At 41.8% G+C, this 27,250-nt stretch overlaps 1 protein-coding gene across 1 annotated transcript in view; it reads right to left on the reverse strand.

Moving 5' to 3' along the window:
- Positions 1-309: 309 nt before the first annotated feature.
- The window catches only part of CNOT10 (CCR4-NOT transcription complex subunit 10), a 57,094-nt gene continuing 30,153 nt past the window's right edge, over positions 310-27,250 (reverse strand). Inside the window, exons 11-19 of the mRNA XM_052637740.1 lie at positions 25,716-25,837; positions 23,601-23,777; positions 22,101-22,181; positions 8,136-8,249; positions 4,342-4,472; positions 3,382-3,417; positions 3,060-3,187; positions 1,566-1,641; positions 310-664 (exon numbers count right to left, since the gene is read on the reverse strand). Coding sequence (XP_052493700.1) covers positions 513-664; positions 1,566-1,641; positions 3,060-3,187; positions 3,382-3,417; positions 4,342-4,472; positions 8,136-8,249; positions 22,101-22,181; positions 23,601-23,777; positions 25,716-25,837 — 1,017 coding nt within the window. The 3' untranslated portion in view covers positions 310-512. The remainder of the gene's footprint in view (positions 665-1,565; positions 1,642-3,059; positions 3,188-3,381; positions 3,418-4,341; positions 4,473-8,135; positions 8,250-22,100; positions 22,182-23,600; positions 23,778-25,715; positions 25,838-27,250) is intronic.

Here is a 27,250-nt window from a genome sequence, read left to right on the forward strand (position 1 = left end):
GGTCTTACTATGCATTTTCTGGCCCCTTGAGTCACAGCTAGGTTGTGACGCGCTAGCCTCCCCTGCCTTCTGCCCTGCGCAACTCCTGGACTGGTTACTCATCTGCTCACCATGCGGCGTCCATTACTAACCTTTAACATGGAATCGTGAATGCCGACATACTGTGACCATTGCAAAAAAGACACGATGTATCTAACAAGACTGTTCTGATAAGACCGTTTTAATTGTATTTGACAGATCTATCACATAATGGCTTAAAATGAATAATCTAGCAAAGATTATATGGAAAACAGATGAAAATGAGTTTGTGAATCCTTAACTGTATTAAGCTTCCAGCCAAAAAAAAATAAAATAAAATGAAAAAAAATCAGGGGTTAAAATTGGTTCAAAATTGTGTCTTCAAAACTAGCACCCTTCAGCATCTGTCTTTTATTCATTTTGCTGTGATACAACTAAAAAGGCTGGTAAATATTCCCCTGGGTCTCAGGTGACAGTTTTCCACACGCAAACTATCACTTTCTCTGCACAGTGAACGCTGGCATTTGGATGGGCTGGATTGGGTGGACGGGCTGGAACACTGGCTTCTTTCTCATTTCAGAGAGTGTTTTCACTGCAGGGAGCAGCTGATTCCTTTTGATGATCTGTAAGGCCAGCTGGGTATTACCTATAAAAACACTTCCCATTACAAAAAAGCAGATAACAATAGCACCACCTAACAAAGCAAGCCCGTCAAGTCTCAAAAGGGAGGCAAAGATGATGGAGAAGCGCAGTGGTCTGCAACCGCTGCTATACACCAGACTCACGCAATGCCCCCTGCACCATCCTGGGAAATTCTGACGTAAGAAATGTAGCGTGTGAGCTAGGGAACAGAATTGTTGGAAGCTCTGTATTGATTTTAAGGTGGAGCCCAGGTTGAGAACTTAAAAGGGCTCTAGACTGCGCACGAACCGGGCCACGCCTTTCAGGAGGACGAGGCCTGCTGGGCGCCTTCTTCAGCAATAAAAAGAGGGGAGGCTTGTAAGGATTTCCACGATCAGCAAGGGGGTATGACGAACAACTCTTAATGCTTCTGTGCTCCCTCATCTCTCCCATTCAGCTCTCCTTTCCTGCTTCACATCATCTCTCACGAAGGGCCCACAGCCTTTCTTCTAGGTCATATATGGCCCCAGAGGCATGACCTGGATTTAGGCTTGAATAAAAAATCCTCAGCAGGAACTGGCTTACGGCAAAGCTTATTAACGACATCTGTGTTTAAAACACTAAGGTGTACAACCCAAAGCCACTGCATTCTGTCTCAGGTTCTCAATTAAGAGTCATTTGGATGCCTAAGAGAAAGGTTAATTAGTAGCGATGAATTATAATTGTCAGAAGTTATGCTATTCTGCATTTTCACAGATAAAAGGATATACACTTAACCTGCAGGAAGTAAGAATTTGCAAGATATCAGAAACTCCCTTGTTTAGAAGAATGTGATGGTTAATATCTCTTCCGTTTCTAAGAGAAAAAGCAGACGCCAAAAATCTCTGGCTCTTTGCAGGGCTACAGTCAAGAGAAGAACCACTCACCATTCTGTAGCTCAAGGTAGACGGCCAGCAGGATGGCTTCAGGGGGCACCTCTTTGGGATGGATCATTGAGGCCGCCTTCACTCAAAACAAAAGAGACCCATGAGAAACAAAAGAGACCCATGTAGCTTAAGATACAAACTCTGAGTAATGCCAAAAAAAGAAAAAGAATGTCAACCTACCCATGTCAAGTCAGCAAACACTCGAGCTCACCGGGACACTACAGTTCTGCTCGGATGGCCCTCAGCTGTCTGTCTTCATCCCTCCCAATTAAACTAGACATGTGATTTTCAGTACATATTTATCTTCCCTTGCTTAGCCCATAATGAGTTCTTAACAGGAGAGCGCTCCTTCTCTCTTGGTCTTCTCCTGCTTGGGATTCTTCTAGCTCTTGCCTATGCTTGTTTTTTGTTTTGGCCATGCCCTGCACCTTGTAGGATCTTAGCTCCCCAACCAGATATTGAACCCATGCCCCCTGCCGTGGAAGCATGGACCTAACCACTGGACTGCCAGGAAAGTACTGAATTAACATGCATCTGAGGATGAGCCCTTTCCAGTTCTGTGGAACCCCTCTGGGTCCCTGCCTGTGACTGGTCCAAGGACGGGCAAGGGACCTGAAGAGCCCCGATCAAAAGTTCCCGAGACCGGCTGATGCGGCCCCTCTGGGTGGGAGACATCAGAGGTCTAGTTCAGTTACAGGGCGCCAGGAACATTTATTGTGTGAGGAATTTCTTGGGTACTGACTCTGTGAACCCTTCTTTCTAAAAAGGTGTATTTGTAATCTAACTTTTTGAGTGGACAGAGTCACGCAATTCAAAACTAAACAGCAAACAGGGATCCAGGGGAACAGTTTCCCATCTCAGTGCTCCAGCTACACCGCACCTCTCCTGTCACCCCCGGGAGCCAATGTTAGCAGTTTCCGGTGTGCTCATCCAGAGATCCTTTATGCACACACAGGATTACATAACAAGTGTTGGGCATTTATTTGTTCTTTTCACTTAAAATACGTCTCAGATATGTTACTGTTTTAGTATGCAAGGTTTACAGCTGCCTTGGGTTCAACTATACGGAACACCATTATTGATTTGACTGAGCACTGATACAGATGTGGTCAACAATCTTTTGAAATACTGATGATTAAAATCTTCAGGAAAACTCTCCATTAGGTGCCTAGGTTCATTTGCAACAACAGTCAGTTGTGTACCTTGCAAGAATACGTCTGGAACTTCCCTGGTGGTCCAGTGGCTAAGGCTCCATGCTCCCGGTGCGGGCGGCCTGAGTTCTATCCCTGCTCAAGGAACTAGATCCCACAAGCTGCAACTAAGACCCGGCACAGCCAAGTAAATATTTTTTAAAAAGAGTATGTCTGGAAGAGTCATATTCCAATGTTTAACAAACTGACCAGAAGTCAGAATGCATACATGATGACAGAGCCCAGCAATTCCAAGCCCCCTGCCGGCTGCTCCACGAGGCGCCCAGCCCTGGCCCAGCCTCACCTGGTGGAGACACTTGCGGGCTTTGTCATACTCGCTCCTCAGGCAGTAGGCGCTGCCCAGGTTGAACAGCATCACGGTCCGGGCCGAGTTGACGGAACTGGGGTAGCACTGAGGGGCCCGCTTCCCAGCTGGGGAGAAGAGCACACCCGCGTGAGGAGGCCAGGCCGGGGCACGGAGGCGACCCGTCCACCACCCGTGAAGCTGCCCAGAACTTGAGCCTGGCTGTCTTCCTCGGGCGGCAGAGGAAGGCCATGGAGGCTCGAGGGCGAGTCTTTGGGAAGCAGTCTGGGCTACTGAAGTCTTTACAAAATGTCTTACTTACAGGATTCCATTGCTTCATTTTCACCTTTGTCTGATCCTACAAAGACACGAACATAAATCTGAGCAGGCCAGACAAAAACAGTATATTTTCCAAACAATTTTCCTTATGAAATGGAAATCTAATATTAAGGCAATCTGTCACAGTATTTCCTTTTTTATGTAGTGGAGGTTCTAATAGCACTGGTGGCTCAGATAGTAAAGAATCTGCCTGCAGTGTGGGAGACCTGGGTTTGATCCCTGGCTTAGGAAGATGTCCCGGAGGAGGGCATGGCCGCCCACTCCAATATTCTTCCCTGGAGAATCCCCACGGTCAGAGGTGCCTGGAGGGCTACAGTCCATGGGGTCGCAAAGAGTCAGACATGACCGAGCGCCTAAGCACACAGGTTCTAATAAAAGACAGAGAATGCCACCTCCCACCCACCACTACCCCCAAGTCTGAGAAATAACCTCGAATAAAGGGAATTCTAGTCTTGCTCCCTCAAAACTTTAGCCATGATTTAAAACTGACTTTTGAATGTGTTTTTACTCTCCCTGGGATTGTGGAATCCCTCCACAGAGAAAAAAAACACAGTGTAAGAATCAAAACAAATAGTTCTGGACTTCTTAGTGGTCCAGTGGTTAAGACTCCGTGCGCCAAAGAAGGGGGCCCAGGTTCAATCCCCAGTCAGGGAACTAGATCCTAGATGCTGCAACCGAGTTTGTATGCTGCAACTAAGGCTCCAAACAACCAAATAAATAAATTAAAAGAACCCCCCAAAAATGAATCGCTCTAACACCCATCAGTGTTTCAAAAGTGAGAATTTAGCAATTAGTACATAGTAAGTATGGCCGAAACTATAGACTGCCGACCTATAACTCCCTTCCGTTCACAACTGTGCCCTTAAATTTCTATATGTCCTGAGTTACAATGGAAAGGCAGTGGAAATGGTGAAGAGTTCTGATCAAACATGTCTTCCTTAACCTTGGTCCTGCTCGTTTGAAGAGATCCCTAAGGAGACATCAGTGACATTCTCCGGGTTCAAGTGAGTAATAGCATCAGAGATTCTGTCCAGAGAGATGAGGGCCTCTGCAGCATATAAATGACCCAGGAATCTGAAATGAAAAAAAAACGGGTTCCAAATTGAAACGCAGGTCATCACAAAAATACCCAATGTATAATAAAATCTGGTGTATACGTAAAAATTTCACATATGTTAAGAATCACTTAAATTTTTCTCTTTAAAAATATCTTAAGATACACAATAATTTTCGTGTTAGCTAAGAAGGAACAAATGACACACATCAAGACAGCAGTTTACAAGTGGGCAGTAAAAAAATAAACAAAAATAAGAGTGGGCAGTAAAAAAATAAATAGAAGTGGGCAGTAAATCAACTGTATTTCAACAAAAATTTAAAATACAGTTGACAAATGTACGCTGTTCTATCTATACAGAAAATACCATCGGGAAGTGATGAAGTTCTAAAGGAAGTGGCAGATCCTAGGACGTGTGCCCTGGGGGTGGAGGATCAGAGTCAGGGTTCTCCAGCCTGTGCTGCCGCCTCAGCCAGAAGGCCCCGGGGCGGCAGGCTTGATTTGGGTCGGACCAGCTCCGTTTCTTCACACTTGTGACCTCGGCTGCATTGGGGGTGTCTGCACCGCTGCATGCTGGCTCTCTCTGGCTGCGGCGAGCGGGGGCTGCTCTCAGGCTGCGGGGCATGGGCTTCTCGCCGTGGTGGCTTTTCTCGTTGCGGAGCACAGGCTCGAGGCGCCACAGGCTTCAGGGCTTATAGGGCACGGGCTTCAGGATGAGCTGCCCCGTGGCACGCGGGATCCTTCCCGACCAGGGATAGAACCGGTGTCCCCCCATCGGCAGGCCAACCGTGAGGGAAGCCCCCGGATCAGCTTCACTTGTATTGCACAAGTGTCCTCCCCTTCACATCCTCTCTCCTGGGCACAGCTGCTGCCAGGCAGGTGTGTTTCCTCCAGGTTTACAATAGCCTGGTTCTTCCAGTGTCTTCCTTTGAGCCATTTTCCCTAAGATCATCTGATTTCTCAAAATTAAAACAGCTTTAGACATAATACTCCTTTCCTCAAAATCCTAATGACTCTTTCCGCTTGAGAACAAAACTAATCTAAACTGTTGTAGATTTAAAGCTCTCCACAGTTGGGTTCTGCTTTTCTATATCCAGTCAACGTCTCACTTCCCCAAAGGTTGCTCTGTTCCCGTCACTGTCCTGGGTGGACACCCCACTGCGCTGCCTGCAGCCTTGCCTCCTGGGGTGCAAAGCCGGGCCAAAACCGAACTCCCCTGAAAGGCCAGTTCAGTTCCCAACTCCTTGAGCCCAGCTGTCCCAACTGAGTCTGTCCACATGGACCTCGAGTCCTCAAACCTTAGACTCTTTCCAATTTGACCATTTTCTGGGATTTGTGCACACTCAAGAGCAGTTCTCTTTCTTTTCTTTTTTTGGCTCTGCTGCATGGCCTATGGGATTCCATTCCCTGACTGGGGATCAAATCCAGGCCCTCAGCAGTGAAAGCATGGAGTCCTAACCACTGGACCATCCGGGAATTCCCAAGAGCCATCTCCTCTCTCTCTCTCTTTTTTCCCTAAGACTTATCTCTTTGTTAAGCAATTTTTTTCTTCTAACTACCAGGAGCTGTAATGCCCCCACTTTTTAAAATTAATTTTTAGTGGAGTATAGTTGATTTCCAATGTTGTGTTAGTTTCTGCTGCACTGCAAAGTACATCGGTTATACATATATCCACTATTTGTTACAGTCAGGTAGGTTAGCACAGAGCACTGAGTTCCCTGTGCTACAAATCAGGTTCTTATTAATCTACTTTATATGTAATGCTCTTCCATTTGGCTTCCCCACCAGATACCCTAATAAAAATGGCGACCTAAAAAATCAGTAAGTTTAAATATAGTTTGAAATAAGATATTTTAAAAATTGCATTAAACCAGAATCCATAAGCCAAAAATCATTATAAAACACAGACACATTAGACTTTCCTGGTGGTCCAGTGGTTAAGGCTCCATGCTTCCAAGCAGGAGGTACAGATTCGATTCCTGGTCAGGGAACTGAGAACCTACATGCCCTGGCAAGGCCAAAAAAATAAAAAAACCCTCCTCCCACCCATAAACGTACAAATTCAGAGAACCACTTCAAACCACTTCAACTTCTGTGAATTTACTCTAAAAAGAAAGAAACAATTAAAGGCCTTCATGACACTCAAAGCCCAGACCTTCGGAGGCGGTACACGAAGGTAAAGCCGCTGTGGTACCTGGGCTGTCTAAGGCAGAAAGGCTTATCCTCTTTGCAGAGATGGGGGTTCTGGCTAGTGATTAGAAACCAAAGATGAGGGCAGAATAGTTAAAGAGAATTACAGATGAAATGATCAGACATGGCTTGGCCAATCCCTCAAGAAATCATAAAGCCTAAGAATGTTGTTGCTTTGATGTTCAGAGGGAAGAAGTTGATAAAGGCAGTTGAAAACCCTGCCACAAATGCAAAGGAAAGAATCTAATTAGGATTATTTGACAACAGTGATGACCATGTCAGTCAGAGAATTTAAAAAAAAGCAGCAAGGATCTGTATTTCATTTTTGTTAAAAAGAAACACACACAAAAAACTCTGCTCCACCATTCGCCATGCACAGCACGGTGTGAGCAGCGGGTGTCTGGCAGGCACAGGCCAAGGTTCCTGGCTCGTACTTCTCAGCGCTGGGCAACAGGAAGGTGCCTTAGAGGCAACCCGACTGCCTTGATCTCAAGCCCAGGACCCTCCCTGGAGTGTAGAGGAGATTTTCTCACAGGAGAGCAGGAGCTCTCATACTTGAATTGTGACAAAGTCTCTCTGTTCTTGGATGCTCTTTTTTTTGGTGGGGGGTGCCTCGCCGTGCAGCCTGTGGAATGTTAGTTCCCCGACCAGGGATCAAATCCGTGCCCTGCTGTCTTGGAAGCATGGGGTGTTAACCACTGGACTGCCAGGGAAGTCCCAATCAATGTTAACTTTAGATGCTTGTATAAAGTAGTACTTTTATAAAAGGCAAAAATAAACATTTACAGAACTGTTCCTCAGGGTTATGACCTCACAGTTCTAGGTGTTGCATGTTACAAACAAAGGCCACTGAAAGGGAAAGGAACGTATTTTGGAAATTGTAACTATGTACATAAAGGAAGAATATAAAAACAACTGTCCTGATGTTATACAGAGTACCCATGGTCTTGGATAAAATTTCCAGCATCAGCATCATACAAAGATTCAAAGAATGCTGCATGTTACTCAATTTTCATGATGTGCTTTAGAAAATTTTAGAGTGACAATGACATTAATATTGAAGAGGCATCTGAAGAGTGTAAGTAAGACTCATGTTCTCTGGAAATGGTGCAGTCGTTCGGGAAAATATTTTAAATTCAAAGCAGATTTATCCTGCTGACCAAACTCCTTTTCATGTGGGTCTTTCCACCGAGGACTCAGCTTGTTTTGGGAGCTAGTATGTGATAATGTGCCCCTTCAGACCCAGAATCCAGAGTCCAGAGTCTCTGCTCCCTCGTGCCCAGCATGGCCAATGCCGTTTCCAATAACCCTCGAAGCGCGACAAGTGAGAAAAAGTTTCACTGCCAAACACAAAAAAATTCGCAAATTAGGAAACTTTTCTGCTTTCCCTAAGATAATTTACATTCCACTGGGTAAGTCAGAGAGGCAATATGCACCGCAGACTCACGGAAACCCTCCAAACAAAATAAACACACAGGGTGAGTCACACTTACTTCAGAGATCCTGACAGCTTGGGCTGCTGAAGAAGTTTGTCTGCGTGATTCAGAGCCATAAGGTTATCACCCAAAGCCAGAGCCACGTAGGCGCTGCAGGCCAGTATGGAGCATCTGGAACACAAAGGCGAGGGCTGAGGAGGCCTGAGGCCTAGGGCGGCAAGGGTGACGCTTGCTACACAGGAAAGGACGGCCCAGACTGCCAGCTGTGGCGATCTGGACGCCAGGCAAGGAGCGGGGAAGCCACAGTGCTAACGGGTGTACAAACCACCACCTGAGGCTCAGTTTAGCTGTTTACCTAAATCATCTTTAGCTTCCATCCCACCCCCCACAAAACAACCCTCTGGAGTCAACAATACATGCTTAGTCTGTAAAAAACAAAAAAGTCATTAATTGCCTAGTGGGAACTTACTCCCATAAAACATTTCTTTTAATATCCTAGAAATAAAGCTATAGAAGCACATTTGCGACCCTGCTAAGAAACACAATTAACTTACCGAAAAATCCATTTTTTCAGATGTAAAAAAAAAAATCCATTTTTTACAGTAAGCTCAGCTTACTGTAAAGCGTTCTTCTCTGAAAGTATTAAGAAGTCTATAGCTTTTGCTAAGCCACAGTATCAACAGTAACTAAAAGAATTTCATTCACATAGGTACTATTATCCTAAATGAATATTCAAGGCTAAAAAAAAAAAACCAGGATGAATAAATGTGAAGATAAAAAATGTAAGTTTCACTGATTTTTCTAGGTTGGGCTGGAAACGTGAACTTCTGTTTGGTTTTCTACTTAACGGGCAGCTCATTTAAAACGAGTCTAGCTAAAGACTTGGCACTAATAGATCATTTGAATGGTAAACAACCGCTCCACAAAGCAATCTTAAAATAAACCCTTGTCAAATAGAAATGAGGTCTGAATGGCCAGCCACAAATGGCCTGACATCAGATGCAGGGTTCTGAGTTATGTTTACAAATTACAATACATATGTATATCATGAAGTGCACTCGGGTTGTAACTTCAGTCTGGGAAGAATGTGACCATCCTAGCAACACAGTTTTCTAATACACTGAAATTCTCTGCCTAGAAATGCCCCTCTGGTGAAAACCACAGGCGGGCAAATCCAGAAGCAGCCTGTGCCCTCCTCACTGCCTCACTCCCGGCTGCTGGAACCTTAGAAACTGTCCAGCAAAGGAAAAGCAGCCCCTCAACCCTAACAACGCAGAAGAGTAGTGGGGCACAAGGAAACTGAGATCTGTGGCCTGAGGCCGTGAGGATAAGGGCTAGAAGACTGCCTAGGGTGGGTCCTTGCTTTACGAAACTCAGAAGCAAAGTGACTAAATATATTCTCTAGCTCGGCGTATACGACCAGGGTCAGGACTAACAGTCAACACCGTCGACTCCCCACTCACGGTCCTTCCCACACTATCACACTGCTTCTTGGTCAGTTCACGAGACTGCCCTAAAAATAAACTGTGAAGAATGGATTACATTATGATTTTTCTAGTGCATACATAACTATGCATGCACATGCAACCTATCTTTTTATCATTTATTACTGTTCTTTTTACTTTTTGGCTGTGTCGTGTGGCACGAGGGATCTTGGTTCCCCGACCAGGGCTAGAACCTGCGGTCCCTGCATTGGGAGCATGGAGCCGCAACGACTGGACTGGCAGGGAAGTCCCATAGTCTGCCTTTCTAAACAGGAAGAAAACAGAATTTACTTGAAACGTTACAAGTTCAAATTTTGTTCCTGAGCACCTAATTTAAAATCTGAACCCTGTTCACAGAGGAGAGTCACTTAAGAGCAGCAAGCAGTGTCATTAACAAAGGGATTTTCCAACAAGCCTATGGTCATCCTCATGTCTCCAACAGCTAGCTGTCTTCACTAACAAGGCCATCCCGCGGCAGCGACACCCAAAAACTCCAGGGCCCAAAGGAGGGAGGGGCACTGGCTGGTCATCTCCCATTTTCAGGAGCACTTCAATGGGGAGCTGTGTGTGGTGAGATCCGGGTGACTTAATTTCCTCTTTTGGTTTATTTACAGTTTTATTTCTGAATGGCAATAAACATTCATTCATCACTCAGATATGCACTGCTTATGAAGAAGAAGAATGACTTTTAAAGGCCAGGGTCTTGGGCTTCCCTGGTGGTCTAGTGGTTACAAATCTGCCTTGCAATGCAGGGGACGCTGGTTTGATCCCCTGCCTGGAAAGATGCCACATGCCATGGGGCAACTAAGCCCGTGTGCCACAACCCCTGAAGCCTGTGTGCCCTGGAGCTTGTGCTCTGCAAAGAGAGAAGTCCTCCCATCACAACCAGAGCACAGCCCCTGCTCGCCGCAGCTAGAGAAAGCTCGTGCGCAGCAACGGAGACCCAGAGCAGTCAGGAATAAATAAATAAATAATAAAAATAAAGGCCTAGGGCTCTAGAGGCCCTAGGCCATCATCAACTCATGGCCACTTGAATGACAGTCACAAAACTGAATATTCGCTTCCATCTGTGACTCTTGCCAATGGCCAGGGCAAAACATAAGCTCCTTAAAAGCAGGAGCTCGCCTTTTTTGTCTCCTACACAAAGGCTGGAGCAATTTCTCAGTGTCCGCGTAGGTGTTTAACGGGCCAGCACTGTAAGAGTCACAGCTTCCAACACCGCAGATCTGCTTCTCCAGGCACCCAGACGCCCACCTGCCCAGGTGGCAGGCCACCTTGCTGAAGAAGCCGACTCCTCTCCGGCTCCCAGACGCAGGCTCCAGGGCCAGAGTCTAGGACAGGCCTCGCCTCAGGCAGGCTTGCTGGGAAAAGCCTGCCCTGGCCTCTCCTGACAGTAGGGGGGCTATTACTGCTCCAGCCCACTGTCAAGCCCACTTTGGGTCCAAAAATCAGTCATGTAAGATTTGCAGCAGGATTCTGCTTTCCAAACTATAATTATGTACGAGGTAAAAACTGGTTTTCCTCAGTTTTTACCTTTTACCCCATGAGACACCATGTCAAATTAGAACAGGGTGAAAGATTCTACTATTAAAGCAAGCTCTCTATTAAAAAATACTTGAATATGCGAATGCAAAACTCTACTCAAGAGTCATCACATTAAAGTACGTTTCCTCGCGTGAAACTAAAACTAACATTCATACTCCTCTTCTCGGATGGAGTGCCTTCCCATCCACCCTAAGGCATCTCTTAACATCCTCTCACTCACCCTCTATTTCCTCTTGGGAAACAACACTCCACACTGCGTAATTCCTGCAAACTGGTCACGCTAGAAACACGCTTGGCTCTGGAGAAATCGCTTCACTTCTGATAGCTGCTACTTCAAATACTGACCCCCCCTCCCCGCCCGCCTCAACCTGCCCCACCACTTCCTCGAGCCACTGTCCAATCTGCTTGACCAACTGCTCAGTGGATCTGACAGGTCATCAGACTGGAAGAACTATACCTCAGGGGAAGGGACATGCTTGCTTCACCCGCCCTGCTGCGCACCCTCCACAGTAGGGGATCCCATACACCCCTGCCCGCCCCTCCACACGCTGGAGGAGCTGGCTCTAGAGCCACAGCCAACCCCTGGTAAAGAACAGAACAAAAAAGAACAAAAAAGAAAGGAGAGAAACGGGGAAAATTGTTTCCTTAAAGGACCAAACTACAGCAACAAGCCATTTAAGGCTGAGCATTTAAATGCGTCAAGCCATATCTTCTGTGGGTGAAATGAACCTAAACCAAGTGCCTGGAACAGCAAAGTCAGTTCAGTCGCTCAGTCGTGTCCGACCCTATGTGACCCCACGGACTACAGCATGCCAGGCCTCCCTGTCCATCACCAACTCCCGGACTTTACTCAAACTCATGTCCATCGAGTCGGTGATGCCATCCAACCATCTCATCCTCTGTCATCCCCTTCTCCTCCCGCTTTCAATCTTTCCCAGCATCAGGGTCTTTTCCAATGAGTCAGTTCCTCGCATCAGGTGGCCTAAGTATTGGGAGTTTCAGCTTCAGCATCAGTCCTTCCAATGAATATTCAAGACTGATTTCCTTCAGGATGGACCGGCTGGATCTCTTTGCTGTCCAAGGGACTCTCCAGAGTCTTCTCCAACAACACAGTTCCAAAGCATCAATTCTTTGGCACTCAGCTTTCTTTACAGTCCAATCCTCACATCATCCATCCATGACTAGAAAAAACCTTAGCTCTGACTAGATGGACCTTTGCTGGCAAACAGCTCAACCCATATCAAAAGAGGCTACACCGAGGGTAAGCCCAGTCAGTCACCATTTGTCAAAGGCAAATAAATTCACAAAGTGACCTCGTAACACAAATTATTTGAAAAACTGGCTCAAAACATCTTATAAAGAATTTCTTCTAACAAATATGGTACTGGATTTAAAATTTTTTAAATGTACATTTCAAACTGTTTCCATTTATCTACAGAAATCTAGAAAATGTTAAACTTGTCAACTCCAGCTCTTAAAATTTAAAGCTTCATGTCTTCTGTAAACACTTCTCTTTCTAGTAACTGTTCTGTTACCAAGAGCCTTACTGATAAACAAACCCCAAATCCAATACCAAGAGAGGACCAGCTCAAAAAGGCTGAGGAAGTTTTCCTCTTCATCCAAATCTAGCATCTCAAGGAATCCAGTCCTACCCCAGGCAGCAAATAAAATGCGGCCGTCACAGGCACAGCACCTTATGCATGGGCAGGACCGTAAGATCACTCGATCTGACTTGACGGAAGAGGAAAGAAAGGCCCAAATGGGTTAAACGATTTGTCCAATGTCAGCAGGAGCCTTGTGGGGTTTCTCCAGAGTGGGAGACCACTGAAGAATTATCCCCACCCTGGCTTGTGATTAATCTCATCACCACTCATCTAAACGGGGGCCTGGGACTCAGATGTGAATCGTGCTATGTGAAGACAAGCTGCTAAGATGAAGGATGGATCCCACGGCAGGTTCCCTTTTCTGGAAGAGTTTCCTAGATGGACACGTTTCCGTAGGATCAGACCTGGTTAAAAAGAGTGAATCGGGGCTGAGTCCCTAACAAGAGCAATATGAGAGCCAGGAGGTTATTAGCCAGGGTATTGTTTCAGGTATGTCTCTCCAACCACAATAGAAGTACTTGGCTAAGACCAAAAGAAACAGGATTCCTTAAGTACACTAAAACTGCCTGTGATATTTATGTTATCCACCATTTGTTTGGCTCATCTTCTTTTATAAACATTGGGCCTTGGGAGGTCCTTTTAAGTGAATGGGAAATAATTCACTGGGTGTCCCATCAGAAGTCTATAAGAACCAATTAAGGTTCCATAATTTATACTTGTGGAATAACCGGGCTGAGTTAAATTTGGTCCAAACATTTCCTTTTATCCATTTTGAGCCTCTTACTTAAAAAAAAAAAGCAAATTTGAAATTTCGTTTTTATTTTGTATGTTCTGACTTTCTCATACAGACACTTCCCATATTGGCCCCAACATTATTTCTTGCCCTTTTCCAGTTCTGTTATACTCTTTTCCAGGTTCTAGAGAAGCCTCTAATTTATCTTTAGAAATTGAAAGTTCGCTAATATCACAATCTCAGAATGAATAACAAAGATGTCCTGTAACATGCAACATATAAGACTTTGTACACACCCATGACAGTTATTAAAATAGCACACAACAATGAAATGTTAGTGTGACTAACCTTGTGGACCTCTTTCTTTACGATTAATAAGATGTGCTTAGTCGCTCGGTCACGTCCGGCTCTTTGCGACCCCATGGACTGCAGCCCGCCAGGCTCCTCTGTCCATGGAATTCTCCAGGCAAGAATACTGGAGTGGGTTGCCATGCCCTCCTCCAGAGGATCTTCCCAACCCAGGGATCAAACCCAGGTCTCCCACACTGCAGGCGGATTCTTTACTGTCCGAGCTACCAAGGAAGCCCATTAATAAGATACTTCTGTGCAAAAGGATTAATATGTTGAGCCCTTACCTCGTATCATATACAAAAATTAACTCAAAATGGATCAAAGACCTAAATGTAGTGCTGAATAAAATTATCTAACTCTTAGATGAAAACACAGGGGTAAATCTCATGACCATAGATTTGGCAGAGGATTCGATATGACACGAGAAGAACAGTCAATGAAAGAATAAAACATAAATGGAACTTTATCAAAATCAAAAATCCGAGATTCAAAACCACCTGCAGAAAACCTGAAAAGACAACAGACAGAATTGGAGAAAATATTTACAGGTCACGTATCTGATAAGGACCCTGGACCTAGAATATATAAGTGACCCTTACAACTCAATAATAAAAAAGATAACTAACACCTCTAAAAAATAGACAAAGGATTTCAATAAACATTTCTCTAAAGAAAAAGATACAAGTGTCCAATAAGCACTTGAAAAGATGTTCAACATCATTAGGTTTCAGTTCAGCTCAGTCGCGTCTGACTCTTTGCGACCCCAAGAATCCCAGAACAGGGAAATGCAAATCAAAGCCATCGTGAGACACCACTTCATACCCACTACAATGTGTCAATATGATAAAATAGATGAATGACAAGTGTTGGTGTGGACGTGGAGACACTGCAACTCTCATACCTGCTGGTGGGATTGTCAACGCTGCAGCCACTTTACGAAACAGTCTGGTAATTCCTTAAACAATTAAATAGTTACCATGGGGCCCAGCAATTCCACTTCTAGGTAGAAAAATAAACAACATGTCTACACAAAGACTTGTATATGAATGTTTAGAGCAGCATTATTCCTAGTAGCCTAAAGATGAAAACAAGCTAAAATGAATGAATAAACTAAATGTGGTATGTCCATACAACAGAATATTATTCGGAAAGAAAAATGAATGAAATGCTGATACAGGCTACGACTTGAATGAACCTTGAAAACATTACTATAAGTGAAAGAAGCCAGTCATAAAACCCACGTATTGCATAATCCCATTCACAGGAAAGTGCAAAACAGGTGATCTAGAGAGACAGAAAGTGGATTGATTAAGGCTGGGGAGCAGACGGAAGAGAAAGGGGTTACAGCCAAAGGGTGCAGGGTTCTGAAATTGACTGTGGTGATGACTGCACAACGCTGTGAATAAACTAACAATCACGGGATGGCACACTTTACACGGGTTAATTGTATGGTATGTGGATTATATCTCAATACAGCTGTTTTAAAAATATGTGATCAGTTATTTTGTTGCTTAGTTGCTAAGTCCTGTCCGACTCTTTGCGATCCCACGGACTGTAGCCTCCCAGGCTCCCCCATCCATGGGATTCTCCAGCTAAGAATAGTGGAGTGGGTTGCCATTTCCTTCTCCAGAGGATCTTCCTGGCCCAGGGATCGAACCCTTGACTCTTGCACTGTAGGCAGATTCTTTACTGCTAAGCCAAATTATCAGTGATAGTCAATAAATGTTTGACCTAAAAAGTCAACCCTTGTATTAGGTGTGTACAGTGTAAAAAGTCAACCCTTATATTAGGTGTGTATAGTGTGTAAGAAAATCATTATCTCTCAAATGCACGTGGCAACATTAATATTTAAATCAAAGCATATGGCCAAAATATCAACCCTGTACATGTCTCTGCACTCTAAGAGTCATTTGGGAGTTAGGCCTTTTAAAGATGAATTTTTCTGATGAGACACTCGGCTAAATTTTGTGGCATGTGAGAAAGCTGGCATAGGAACAGTATCACACACTGGTAAAAACCAGGTATCAAAAACTACAAACACTTCAGATGGTTCTAAAACCTTAGAGGCAGCACCATCCAAGAGAAATGTAATCGGGGCCATGAGTGTAATTTTGTATTTTCCAGCAGACACATTAAAAAAAAAAAGTGGAATTAATTTCAATATTTTAAAATTAACCCAATATATCTACAATGTCATTTTAACATAATCAATACAAAACATCACTGACATATATTACAGCTTTAGAAGTCTGGAAATCAGTGTGTATCATACATCTGTGTGTACCTTTCACCAGCCATGTCCCATGTACTCAGGGTCCAGTGATGAGTGATTATGATTTTAGATACTGAGGCTTTAGAGTCTAAGGAATACATGTAAAATACAAGGAGAGTTTTTTTGTTGCTGCTAAAACACCAAGTTTTCCACATGTCACCCTATGAGTGATATGTCAGAGAAACTGACCATTTATGAATCATTAATGGTTAATTGTATTTCCCCAAAGAATATATTTAGAGTTATATGAATTTTGAAAATTTTCAAAATTTCTTAAACCATTTAAAGTTAGGTATGATTTTTATATCGTCTTAAAATACATCATCTTAAATGTACAGTTTGGTAAGTTTGAACATATACATGTAGCTGCCAGTCTAATTAAGATACAGAATATTTCTTTCACCCCAGAAAAATTCCTTCTAGTCAACTCCCCAAACACTGTTCTCATTTCTATGAACATAAGTCAGGATAGCGTCTGCCTGTCGTACAGATGGTATAAACAGAATCATACAGTATGGACCTTACGCTGAGTAAAAGCAGAAACAAAATGTTTTGAGATTTGCATCATGTTGACTAGGGCATCAGGAGCTTGTTCTTTTTTACAGCTGAGTAGCAATACCAATATACAGAGTGGCCTGTAATTTATTATATTTCTTAAAATTAAAAAAAAAAATTTAATTTGGCTTCACTCGATCTTACCTGGGGCATGTGGGATGTTTAGTTTCGGCATACAGGACCTAGTTCCCTGACCAAGGAATCAAACTCAGGCCCCTTGCATTGGGAGCGTGGAGTCTTAGCCGCTGGACTACCAGGGAAGTCCCTATTTATGTTGAAAAGAATTTTTGGTTGCACTGAGTGGGATGCGGGATCTTAGTTCCCTGACCAGGGATCACACACTTGCCTCTTGCAATGGAAGCTTGGAGTCCTAAGCACCGGACCACTAGGGAATTCCTAGCCAGCAATTTAGTTAAGCCAATCTCCCCCTGATACATGCCTAGGCTATTATTTCTACTTTTTGTCTATCAAAAGTAAAGCTGCTTTAAAATTCTTACGTGGACAAATTTTCATTTCTCTCAGACAAAAACTGAGACATAGACTCACCTTTCATTTCAATAATGTAAGTCAGAGCATTTATTTAACTCAAGGCTGGAGTGAGACTGGGTATGTGTGTCTGCGCATGTGTTTTCTTAATCATATGAAACCAATGGCTTTGCTTTGGGTGGTTCAGGAAATAAAGGAATATTCTTACAGTGTCATTATATGCATGCCTTCTTGACCCAACGTATCAGTATCTCTAAATTCATCTGAGCCTCATGATTAAACTATTAATTTCTGAGACTTCTTCCTGCTTGGGGGACAAATTTCTGTTTTAATTTTGAGAGTATTTTTTTCTGAAAGCTACCTTGATTTTAATACAGAATCTCAGAATTGCTTCAGGTATCCTACGCCTTCTGAAAACATACCTGTAACTTGGTTAGAATGATTTTTTTTGGGAACCATCTTCATTCATGTACAAACAAAAAAAAAAAAAAAAAGGAAACTAGTCAAGAAGCTCAGTCTGAATCCATACAGTAAGAAGTGGTCATTAGAACAGTCTTGATAATTTACTGCATATTAGTTATGCTGGAAAAGAGCAAATGAGGTTTTGCATTGGTGTCTTGGGTATTAGAGCACAGAGGGGTCAAATATAATAGTCCATAAAAACTAAACTATGTACTCCTCATACCCGTTTCCAATCACATAAACGAATTCAGGTCAGAAACAGATAAAATCCCTGACAATTCCAGGATCTCAGCGGAGAACCAATGTGCTCAGGCTCCTCCTTTCTGCAGAAGACAGCTGGCTCCTGCCACAGAACTGCCCTCTAACGCACCCAACTATGCTGGGAGCTTTTATAGCTTCAAAAATTACGACACAAATCTTTCACGACTCCTTCCCCCACACCATTTGTCTCCACATAACGGTTACTACTGTCCCGCCCAGTGGTTCTTTTTATAAATCTACCCTAAGGCTCCTTCCATCTTGTTCCATTTCCCTTCTCCCATCTGCTCTATAAGAAAAAAGGTTAAGTTATGTATCAGCAAACCCATCTTACCCCACTTTATGATGATGGAATTCCCTATGGAGACCCTCTGTCCCTTTCCACAAAAATAGGGAAGTAATTTTTTTTTCTCTCTGAAAACCACCAATCACCCTGCTAGAATGTGTGGAAAGCAAAAGTTGGGAAAGGCACAACACTCTCTGAGAGGATGAATGCCACCCTGCACATACCCTTCTGTCTTTTAGTGCCACTTACAGAAGGTAAATTTAAATTACACAACTCTGTAGCTGTTCAACCAGTGTAGAATCAGAAACGTCTTAAGTTACATGCACACATAAAGCAATCCTAAGATTAGCACTCATTCAAATAAATTTGTAAAAATTAAATCCAACTTAAGTATTGCTGCAAATACCTTCATCATGAAGGATTCCCCTTAACTGTGTACAATGATAGTCACTGCAGCATTATTTATAACAGCAAAGACTGACAACACTGTAACTAAATATAAAAGCAACGTTAAATAGTCATATTCATGTAATGCAACTGTATGCGTCTATATAATGCCACTGTATGCACCCATTAGAATGAATGAAACTGAGCTCTGTACTGATACAAACAATCTCTACAGACGCATTGCAAGGCCAACTGTAAGGTACAGAGCAGTGTGGAAGGCTACGGCTGTAGTGTAAAAATCCATATATATATATGCTGGGATGGTAACGAGAAATCTCACTGGAAGGACACAGAGGAAGCTGGGCAGCTGCCGCCCAACAGGGAGGAAAGCAGCCTGAGAGGCCAAGATTCACTTTACACTGCAGAGCCTCTGCCGTACTTGGACTGTTCACCCTACAGAGTAACCTCCTAAAGACAGAGGAGCCCCGAGGTGCATGCGAAATGTCCTGGCCCCACAAACAGAGCCGTCTGTAGCAAACAGCAGGCGTGCTGGGGACCTACCTGTACATTTCCGGGGCAAATTTAAAGCGTTTTCCCAAATACAGCCTTGGCTGAAATTTACAATCCACCCCTTTACATCAGCTCACTTTATACCAAACCTAGATTAGCTTTACTTAATTTGCTTTGTTTTTTCACATTTCGACTCAGGACAAAAATCCAATATAGTGAGTTTATTTTAGGTATATGGTTGGAATTTGATTTTTTTTTAAATTTCATTTTATTTCACTCCACAGCTATATTCTTTTGTATATTTTGTCATTGTTTCACCAGTAATTTGTCACAGTATTTTTTATTTTCTTGCTATCTTCTGACTCATATAAGAAATAAGAATTCAAGAAAATTTAAATAAAACCTTGGAAGAAAACATTTAATTACCTTTAAGTTAAAAAAAAACAAAACCAAAAACGCTGCTTTTAAAACCTTAAACGACCAACTTATTTCTAACTAAATTTGAGAGCTTAGAGTTTCCTCATATAATCAGAAGATTAATGCTTTCTTCCCCAAAATAAGATACAGTGGGAATTTACACATATATATAACCCAGGAAAGAGAGGGTATTATTACTGCAAAGTGGGAATTTGACAGAATAAAGAGATAAAAAGCTGTTGTTTGGACTTCCTTGGGGGTTCAGTGATTACGAATCTGCCTGCTAAGGCAGGGAACACGGGTTCGATCCCTGGTCTGGGCAACTAAGCCTGTCCACCACAACTACCGAGCCTGTGCTCCACAAGAGAAGGCCAGACACAACTAGCCCGTACTCTCTGCTCGCTGAAACCAGGGAAGGCCCAGGGCAGCGACAAAGACCCAGCGCAGACCAAAAAGAAAAAAAGCTGTTGCTTTGTTGAACAGGGTGCCTGGAGCCCTAAGCTCACTGACAGTGATGCCATGCCATCAACACACTGATCTGATGACCAGGATAGGGCACATGGCCAGTCTTTCCTCCAAAGAGATTCATTAAGATTAATGAAGTAACTTGTTTTAAAAGTTGGAAGAAACAAATATTCCAGTAACAAAATAAAAATCATCAGTTATCCCACCACTGTGAAGGTTCTGACATAGATCCTCTAGACTTTTTTCATGCAGACACACATATATGTTATTTTATAAAAATGTAACTATAAACTATTTAGACACAAATCTTTATAGCTCTGTCCAAAGCTTTATTTGGAAAGGTAAATGAAATTAATCAAATGTACTGTGAAAAATTACATGAAACATGGAGACAGCCTTACATTATTAAGCTTATATAAAATAAATTCTAGATGAAACAAGAATTTAGACTGGTGGTTATGACTGTAGATTGGTGGTTATGACTGTAACAAAAAGTGCTAGAAAAATGTGGTTAAATTATTCTTTAAATACTGGAGGCAAGAAGGCCTTTCTAAACATCGCACAAAATGGAAAGAAAAAGTAAAGAAGATTGATAAATACGATACTTAATAAATGAAACTCTGTTTTATAACTAAATACCAGAAACAGTGTTATAACACAAATGATAAAGGTCAATTTCCTTAATAAAACAGTAAATCCTACCAACAGGAGGTTCACAGTAAAAGTAACACAGGTGATCAATAAACTCTGGCATCAGATTGAGCATCTTGGATTGAAAGAAATGTAAAATTTTAATGTGAAGTCATTCCCCACTTATTAGGGTGATCAAATTATCACAAGGACACACCCCAAATCCCACCACCTGGTAACTAGCCTACTAAGCAACGCCGTTTTCTCCTAAGTGTTTGCCATCTGCTACTAAGAGCACTGCCTTTTCTTTTACCTCTGATTCCCCTGCAGCTACCACCAGATTAGCACTAATGTTTGTTTGAAAGAATGTGATTAAATGAAATACTTTCCAAAAATTTACAATGCTACCCGCAATATATAAATGTCTCAACTGTACTCTTGTCACTTTTTGCAACTTAGCAGGTGAAAACATAAAATGATGGCTCTCTCTTTCCATTTTAATTTGCAGTCCTATTATTGAAATCATTCTTGAAGAGATGCTGAACCATTAACCCTATTTCCAAAACATGAAAAGACGATGGTCAAAAACATCCCAAGAAAGATAAATTTATAGATTTAAGAAAGGCAGCTAACACCAAGGGAGGTTAAAAACAAAGAAAACCCCGCTTGGATTCATCATAGTCTAACTGCTGAATGAAATACAGACAATCCACGGTGACAGAAAAATAGCACCTCTAACACAGCGGCTGAGGTCAGACACTGGAGGCCAGAAGACGACGCGGTGACGTCTTGAAAAAGCTGCCTGGAAACAGAACAAGACCTAAAACACTTTTATTCAATGAAAACATCCTCCAAGAATGAAGAGGAAATGAAGACAACTTTAGATTTTAAAAGGAAAACAAAACAACATAAAGCCTTAGGAAAAACTGATGGGAGACCTTCAGATTGAAGGCAAACGGTTTTCTACAAAAATCAGAATCATCAGGAAATGGTACTAATGTAGTTAGACACAAAAGACGGCTCTGTTTCTCTTAACATATATATGACTGTTCAAAGCAAATATAATGGAGTTTATAAATCTACACAGGCAATAATATAACTTACCCAAACTGATAGAGATAGAAATAGAAAATCTGAATAGCACTTAACTCCTGAAGAACTTAAATTCACTACTGAAACTTTCCCACAAAGACTCTAGCCCAGATGGTTTTACTGGTGAATTCTATCAATCATCTGAGGAAGGAGCAACACCTATGTTAGATAAACTGTTTCAGAAAACAGAGGAAGCACTTCCCGACTCATTCATATGTTCAGCATAACCCTGAAACGAAAACCTAAACAAGACATCTACAGGAATGAAGAGCATGGACCACCACCTTTCCTTGTGAGCATGGGAGCAAACACGCCTCACAAAAAGATTCAATCCAAAAGTTTATTAAAAAGGTAATACATCCTGCCTAGTAGGGTTACATCACAAGATTGAAAGGTTGGTTTAATATCTGACACTTAATCAACACAATTCATAATATCAGCAAAACAAATGACCAACGCAAGGCTAATTTTGTTTAGCTACTCACTTTAAGTTCTCTAACTCCTGCTTTCTCAGTGGGGAAGAAGGTGGAGCTGGAATGCATTTGTCTCCATCATGGCTTTTACTGCTAAAATAGAGATGAGAGTCCTAATCATGAAGAGCACAAGCAATCAAATATATCGATAAGTTTCGTCTCCCTATCCCCACTCTCATGCAATTCTTTTATGAAAAAAGTGTAAAAGAATCAAACGGAAAAATACTCAGTAATGTAGCATCACTAACATGTTAAAGCTGCGGCATAGGGACTTTTCTGGTCGTCCAGCGGTTAAGACTCTGTGTTTCCAATGCAGGGGACACAGGTTCGATCCCTGGTTGGGGAACTGGGATCCCACATGCTCCACAGTGCAGCCAAAAAAAAAAAAAAAAGCTATACCATGTATTAGCTTCTTTTCCCTACCGCTTTAAAAAATCTGTAACAGAAAACAGTATCTCTACTATACAAAGGAAACCATTCCAGTATTTTTACAAATTTCTCATTCTTCTAGTTGTCTTTTACCAACTATAGTAAACCATAACCCCTTGACGGAGGGAAAAAAATTCCACAATTTTTGTTTCAAATTTTCTATAATAAATGTTATATTTTTAGCATCTTAGAAAAGATGCTGAGATGGAAGACTCGAGTTTAAAGGTGCCATATGTATAAAAGAGCTCTTTACATATAATAGTGTTTGTTTTATTACGAGAGAAAATTCTGCCAATTTCTGAGCACTCAGTGCTTAGCCACTCAGTCGTGTCTGACTCTTTGCAACTCCATGGACTGTAGCCCGCCACGCTTCTGTGTCCATGGAATTTTCCAGGCAAGAATACTGGAGTGGGTAGCCATTCCCTACTCCAGGGGATCTTCCCAATCCAGGGACTGAGCCTGTGTTGATTCTTTACCACTGAGTCACCTGGGAAGCCCCTCAGTTTCTATAGATTGGCATAATATTTCATTTAATGTAGAAAATCAGAAATATACAGAAATATCCTGAAGGTCTGTGGTTTATAGTATGTCAAGAGAAAAGGCAGAAAATAATAAGAAAAGAGAAGTTTTAGGGATTTAAGTATTTATTTTAATAAAGGTTTTTTTAAAAAACCCATCTCTGACAGCAACAGGATTTCTCGCAATGATTCCTCATGGCAGCGAAAAGCTTACTTTTTACTGTTCTCTTTCAAGATTCTCTCCTCACTTAGCCTTTACCTTATTTTTCTCTTGTAGAAAAAGAAAAAAAAAAAAAAAAAAAAATATATATATATATATATATATATTTGGCCATGCTGCGTAGCTTGCGGGATCTTAGTTCCCCAACCATGGACTAAACCCAGGCCTCCACAGTGAAAGCATGGAATCCACTAGACCGCCAGGCAATTTCCCAGAAATACTTACACATTCACACTTCAAAACTGGAAATTCTGGCTGCAGACTTTGGGAACTCATCTACGGGACAGAAGCTGACTAATGAAGCCCCGCAGACCTGACCGAGGGAGGTCCGAGCAGTCGGAATACCTGCAAGCATCGCCGCTCTCACTGCTCTCCGCGTTGCCACCTAACTGGTTGCTGTTTTTAGATCCATTCTCCTGCTTCGGATCCTGCTGGTCTTCAGGTAGCAGCAGCAGGGCATTTCGGAGACAAATGGCTGCAAACTCCATACTGGCTACAGGAATGGCTGAAGACTGTCCATCACTGGAAAGAACAAACCCAAGTCAGCTAACGAAACGACAATCATAAATAAGACTTCCCTATTATCAGGAATAAAACCAATGGAACTAAATAATAAAGGCTTTGCCCTCGGACAGGTAGAAATGGTAATACAAGCAGTTATAGGAGAATGCTAAAGAATCCAAAGCCTAAATATCATACAGGCATACCTCGGGGACATCACGGGTTCGGTTCCAGACCACCACAATAAAGACAGTATCACAATAAAGTAAGTCACACAAAAAGTTTTTGGTTTCCCACTGGATATATAAGGAATGCCTACACTATGCTGTGGTCTATTAAGTTTGCAACAAAATCATGTCTAAAAAAAAAAGCCAATGTACATATCTTAAGAAATATTAATTGTTAAATGCTAACTATCATGACCCTTTAGCGAGTCAAAATCTTGTTGCAAAAGTACCATCAATGATCACTGATCACCATAACAAATAATGACAAAAAAGTTTCAGGAAGTGCAAATAATGACAAAAAAGTCTGAGAACGTGCCAAGAATTACCAAAATGTGACACAGAGATTACAAAGTCAATAGCCATTATTGGAAAAATGGCACCAACAGACTTGCTCCACTTAGGGCTGTCACAAACTTTCAATTTGTAAGGAAAAAAAAAAAAAGCAACATCTGCAAAGTGCAACACAGAAATAGCCGAGTGCAGTAAAGGGAGGTATGTCTGTATATATGATGTAAAAAGTACAAACAAAAGATTGCAAGTATATACATTATACATGACGTTGCTTCTCCTGGAATGGGACCTCGGGGACAAACTGATGGATACCTGCAATGTCAGTGTTAATCTAACAAAGGAGATACAGACAATAAGAACTGTAGTGAAGCCCAGGACAGATAGAATCAGAACGGGAAAGAAGGGAAAAAGTAGATTTTCACATCTGAGCTTTGTTTTGGTTGATGTTTGCTTTTAAAAATATCTTACTTACAGTTACCTTTGGAAAAAGTAATGTTACTGGTCTTATAACTTTGTTGAGATTTTATATAATTATCTGTTGGCTTTATATATTAAGCTGAATCAGCTTTATTAGGGAGAAAAAAGGGAAAAGGTGTAACAATTTTAAAATGGTAGGGAAGTGATGCTTTAACTTGTCTTTGAAAGAAATCTGTATTACTGTTGAAATAAAGACCAAATTATTGTGTGCCAGATACGTTTTTGGAACTTTGGGAAAACTTTTAAATGGCACTGAACAATTTTACTTGGGACAGAAGAGAAAAAGCAGAAATTTTTTTCGAAAGCCTACTACTTTAGAAACAGTAGCAACTCCAAATTGGAATCTTTGTAAGAGATAAAGATGTTCATATTTAAAAGTTGTTCAATTGAAAAGCTGTTCTACATGAGACAGCTTTATATTACCTTTGTTGATATATATATATAATAGTACTTTTTTCTCCTGCTGCTAAGTCACTTCAGTCGTGTCCGACTCTGTGCGACCCCATAGACGGCAGCCCACCAGGCTGCCCTGTTCCTGGGATTCTCCAGGCAAGAACACTGGAGTGGGTTGCCATTTCCTTCTCCAACTTTTTTCTCCTAGTACTAAGGAATTAGCTTTAGGGACTATGAGAAAATAATAACTAAATGAAAAGCATCAATGATCAACTATATAACAAGGAAACAACAAGATGCCCTCTTCTGGACATTCTGGATAATGGCACTGAATAGACCAGGGTTTCTTAGAGCAACAACCTCAACACCCATGGATATAATAAACCAAAATCATGTATGAAATAACATTCACCACTGACCTATGTATAGCAGTCTATTTGTTGAAGCAGCAATAAAATATAGTTACAACGTGGCTCCTCCTATGAGGTAACTTCCAACCATATTTTTAAATAAATCACACTATTATGAAATAGTATTAAACATATACGCTTTCTCTTTGCAAAATACTTACTTATAAACGGTATTCTGGATCGACTGTGATGCCAGAACTATTTTACGATGATAGCCTTGACCAACAATAGACTGTACAATTCCTTTTTTACTTGGAAGACCTTTTGTTTCTTGCTCAGAAGTCTACAAAACACAAATCATTTCTAATTAATTTAAAGGAACTGTAAGATGAGGTATGAAAAATAACCCAGGACCTTTCACAATTACTCTAAGAACCTTCTTAAGATCCATCAATGTGGAGTTTGGGGTGATAAATGTTTGTTAATGAAGAGAAGAGTACATGAGGCTAAAAGTTGGTGACATAGACCACACTTTACTAGTATAAGCTCTGAGCTAAACCTGAGGCAAAGCAGCAATTCAAGAGTGACTCAAGGAACAACAAGGTGCCACTGTGCAGCAGAGAGAACTATATTCAACATCCCATGAAAAACTATAATGGAAGAGAATATTAAAAAAGAATGTATTTAAAAAGAAAAGAATGACTCAAGCGTTTATTCAGAATGATTTCTGGACCAGTCTGTGCCCTAGGCACTATGCTGGATATGACGGGCATTTTCTTTCTTAAAGAAAGTAAGAGCCACAGAATCACAGTGAATGAGAGAAGGGAAGCAGTTCTATTTCCTAAAACAAACATCCCTCCCTTCTTAACTGCAAGTATTAAATTACAGCGTCAAAAACATATACACAAACAAGCTGCATATGTCAAAATTTATCGTAGGCACGACTTTTACCTTCCAGGAAATTAAAATCCTACAGCCCTGTAAACATTAAACTGAAAATAGTAAAAGCTACTAGCACACATAGAAATATTTTAGGATATTTCATTCTGATACATAATCTCATTACAGGAGCTTAGTGGTGCCAACTTCCTTTATCGTCCCCCCCTTTATGCTACGTCTCTGATTTACCTGCATTTTATCAAGTTCTGCAGGTTCTCATACACAGGGACAGACTGGAGACAACTCACAGGAACTTGCAGAGATAAACTCTGCTCTGCAAAAGGCCCACCTCTCAACACGTTGTTTCTGCGCTATTACTTCTCCGTCCCTAATACAACTTCCTCATGGTTCCACCTCCATGTACGTGTGACTTTTAACAAAGCAAGGATTTACACGTATCTTCATTTAAGAAAGAATTACACGACGTATTAAAAATACAACAGAAGTGACTGAGTGACTGGAACTAATTTTTTTTATTGAGGTGGCAGCTAAGGAATACTAGTGAAAAATAAAGACAGGGTAGGTGTTCTGAACCACGATTAGGAGGCCTTCTCTTCTGACCTCTTTTCCTGGCAGGGGTGATAAAAACTTTCAGCAGCTTGCCCATATTCTCTTCTCTGATCCTTAAGGCTGTAGAAGCTGATCAGATGGCTAGATCTGGAGGGGACTAAAAATCCACAAAACAGACCACAGATTCAATAGGACACCAACAGCCAGAGAGTGTGCCAGAACAGTCTTAATGTAAAATATTATGTGATTAAAATATTCATAATTTTAGAGTGGTTTGGCAGTAACCACACTCAAGAAGTATTTTCAG

This window comes from Budorcas taxicolor, chromosome 1 (assembly GCF_023091745.1).
Source record: "Budorcas taxicolor isolate Tak-1 chromosome 1, Takin1.1, whole genome shotgun sequence".
NCBI classification, from domain to species: domain Eukaryota; kingdom Metazoa; phylum Chordata; class Mammalia; order Artiodactyla; family Bovidae; genus Budorcas; species Budorcas taxicolor.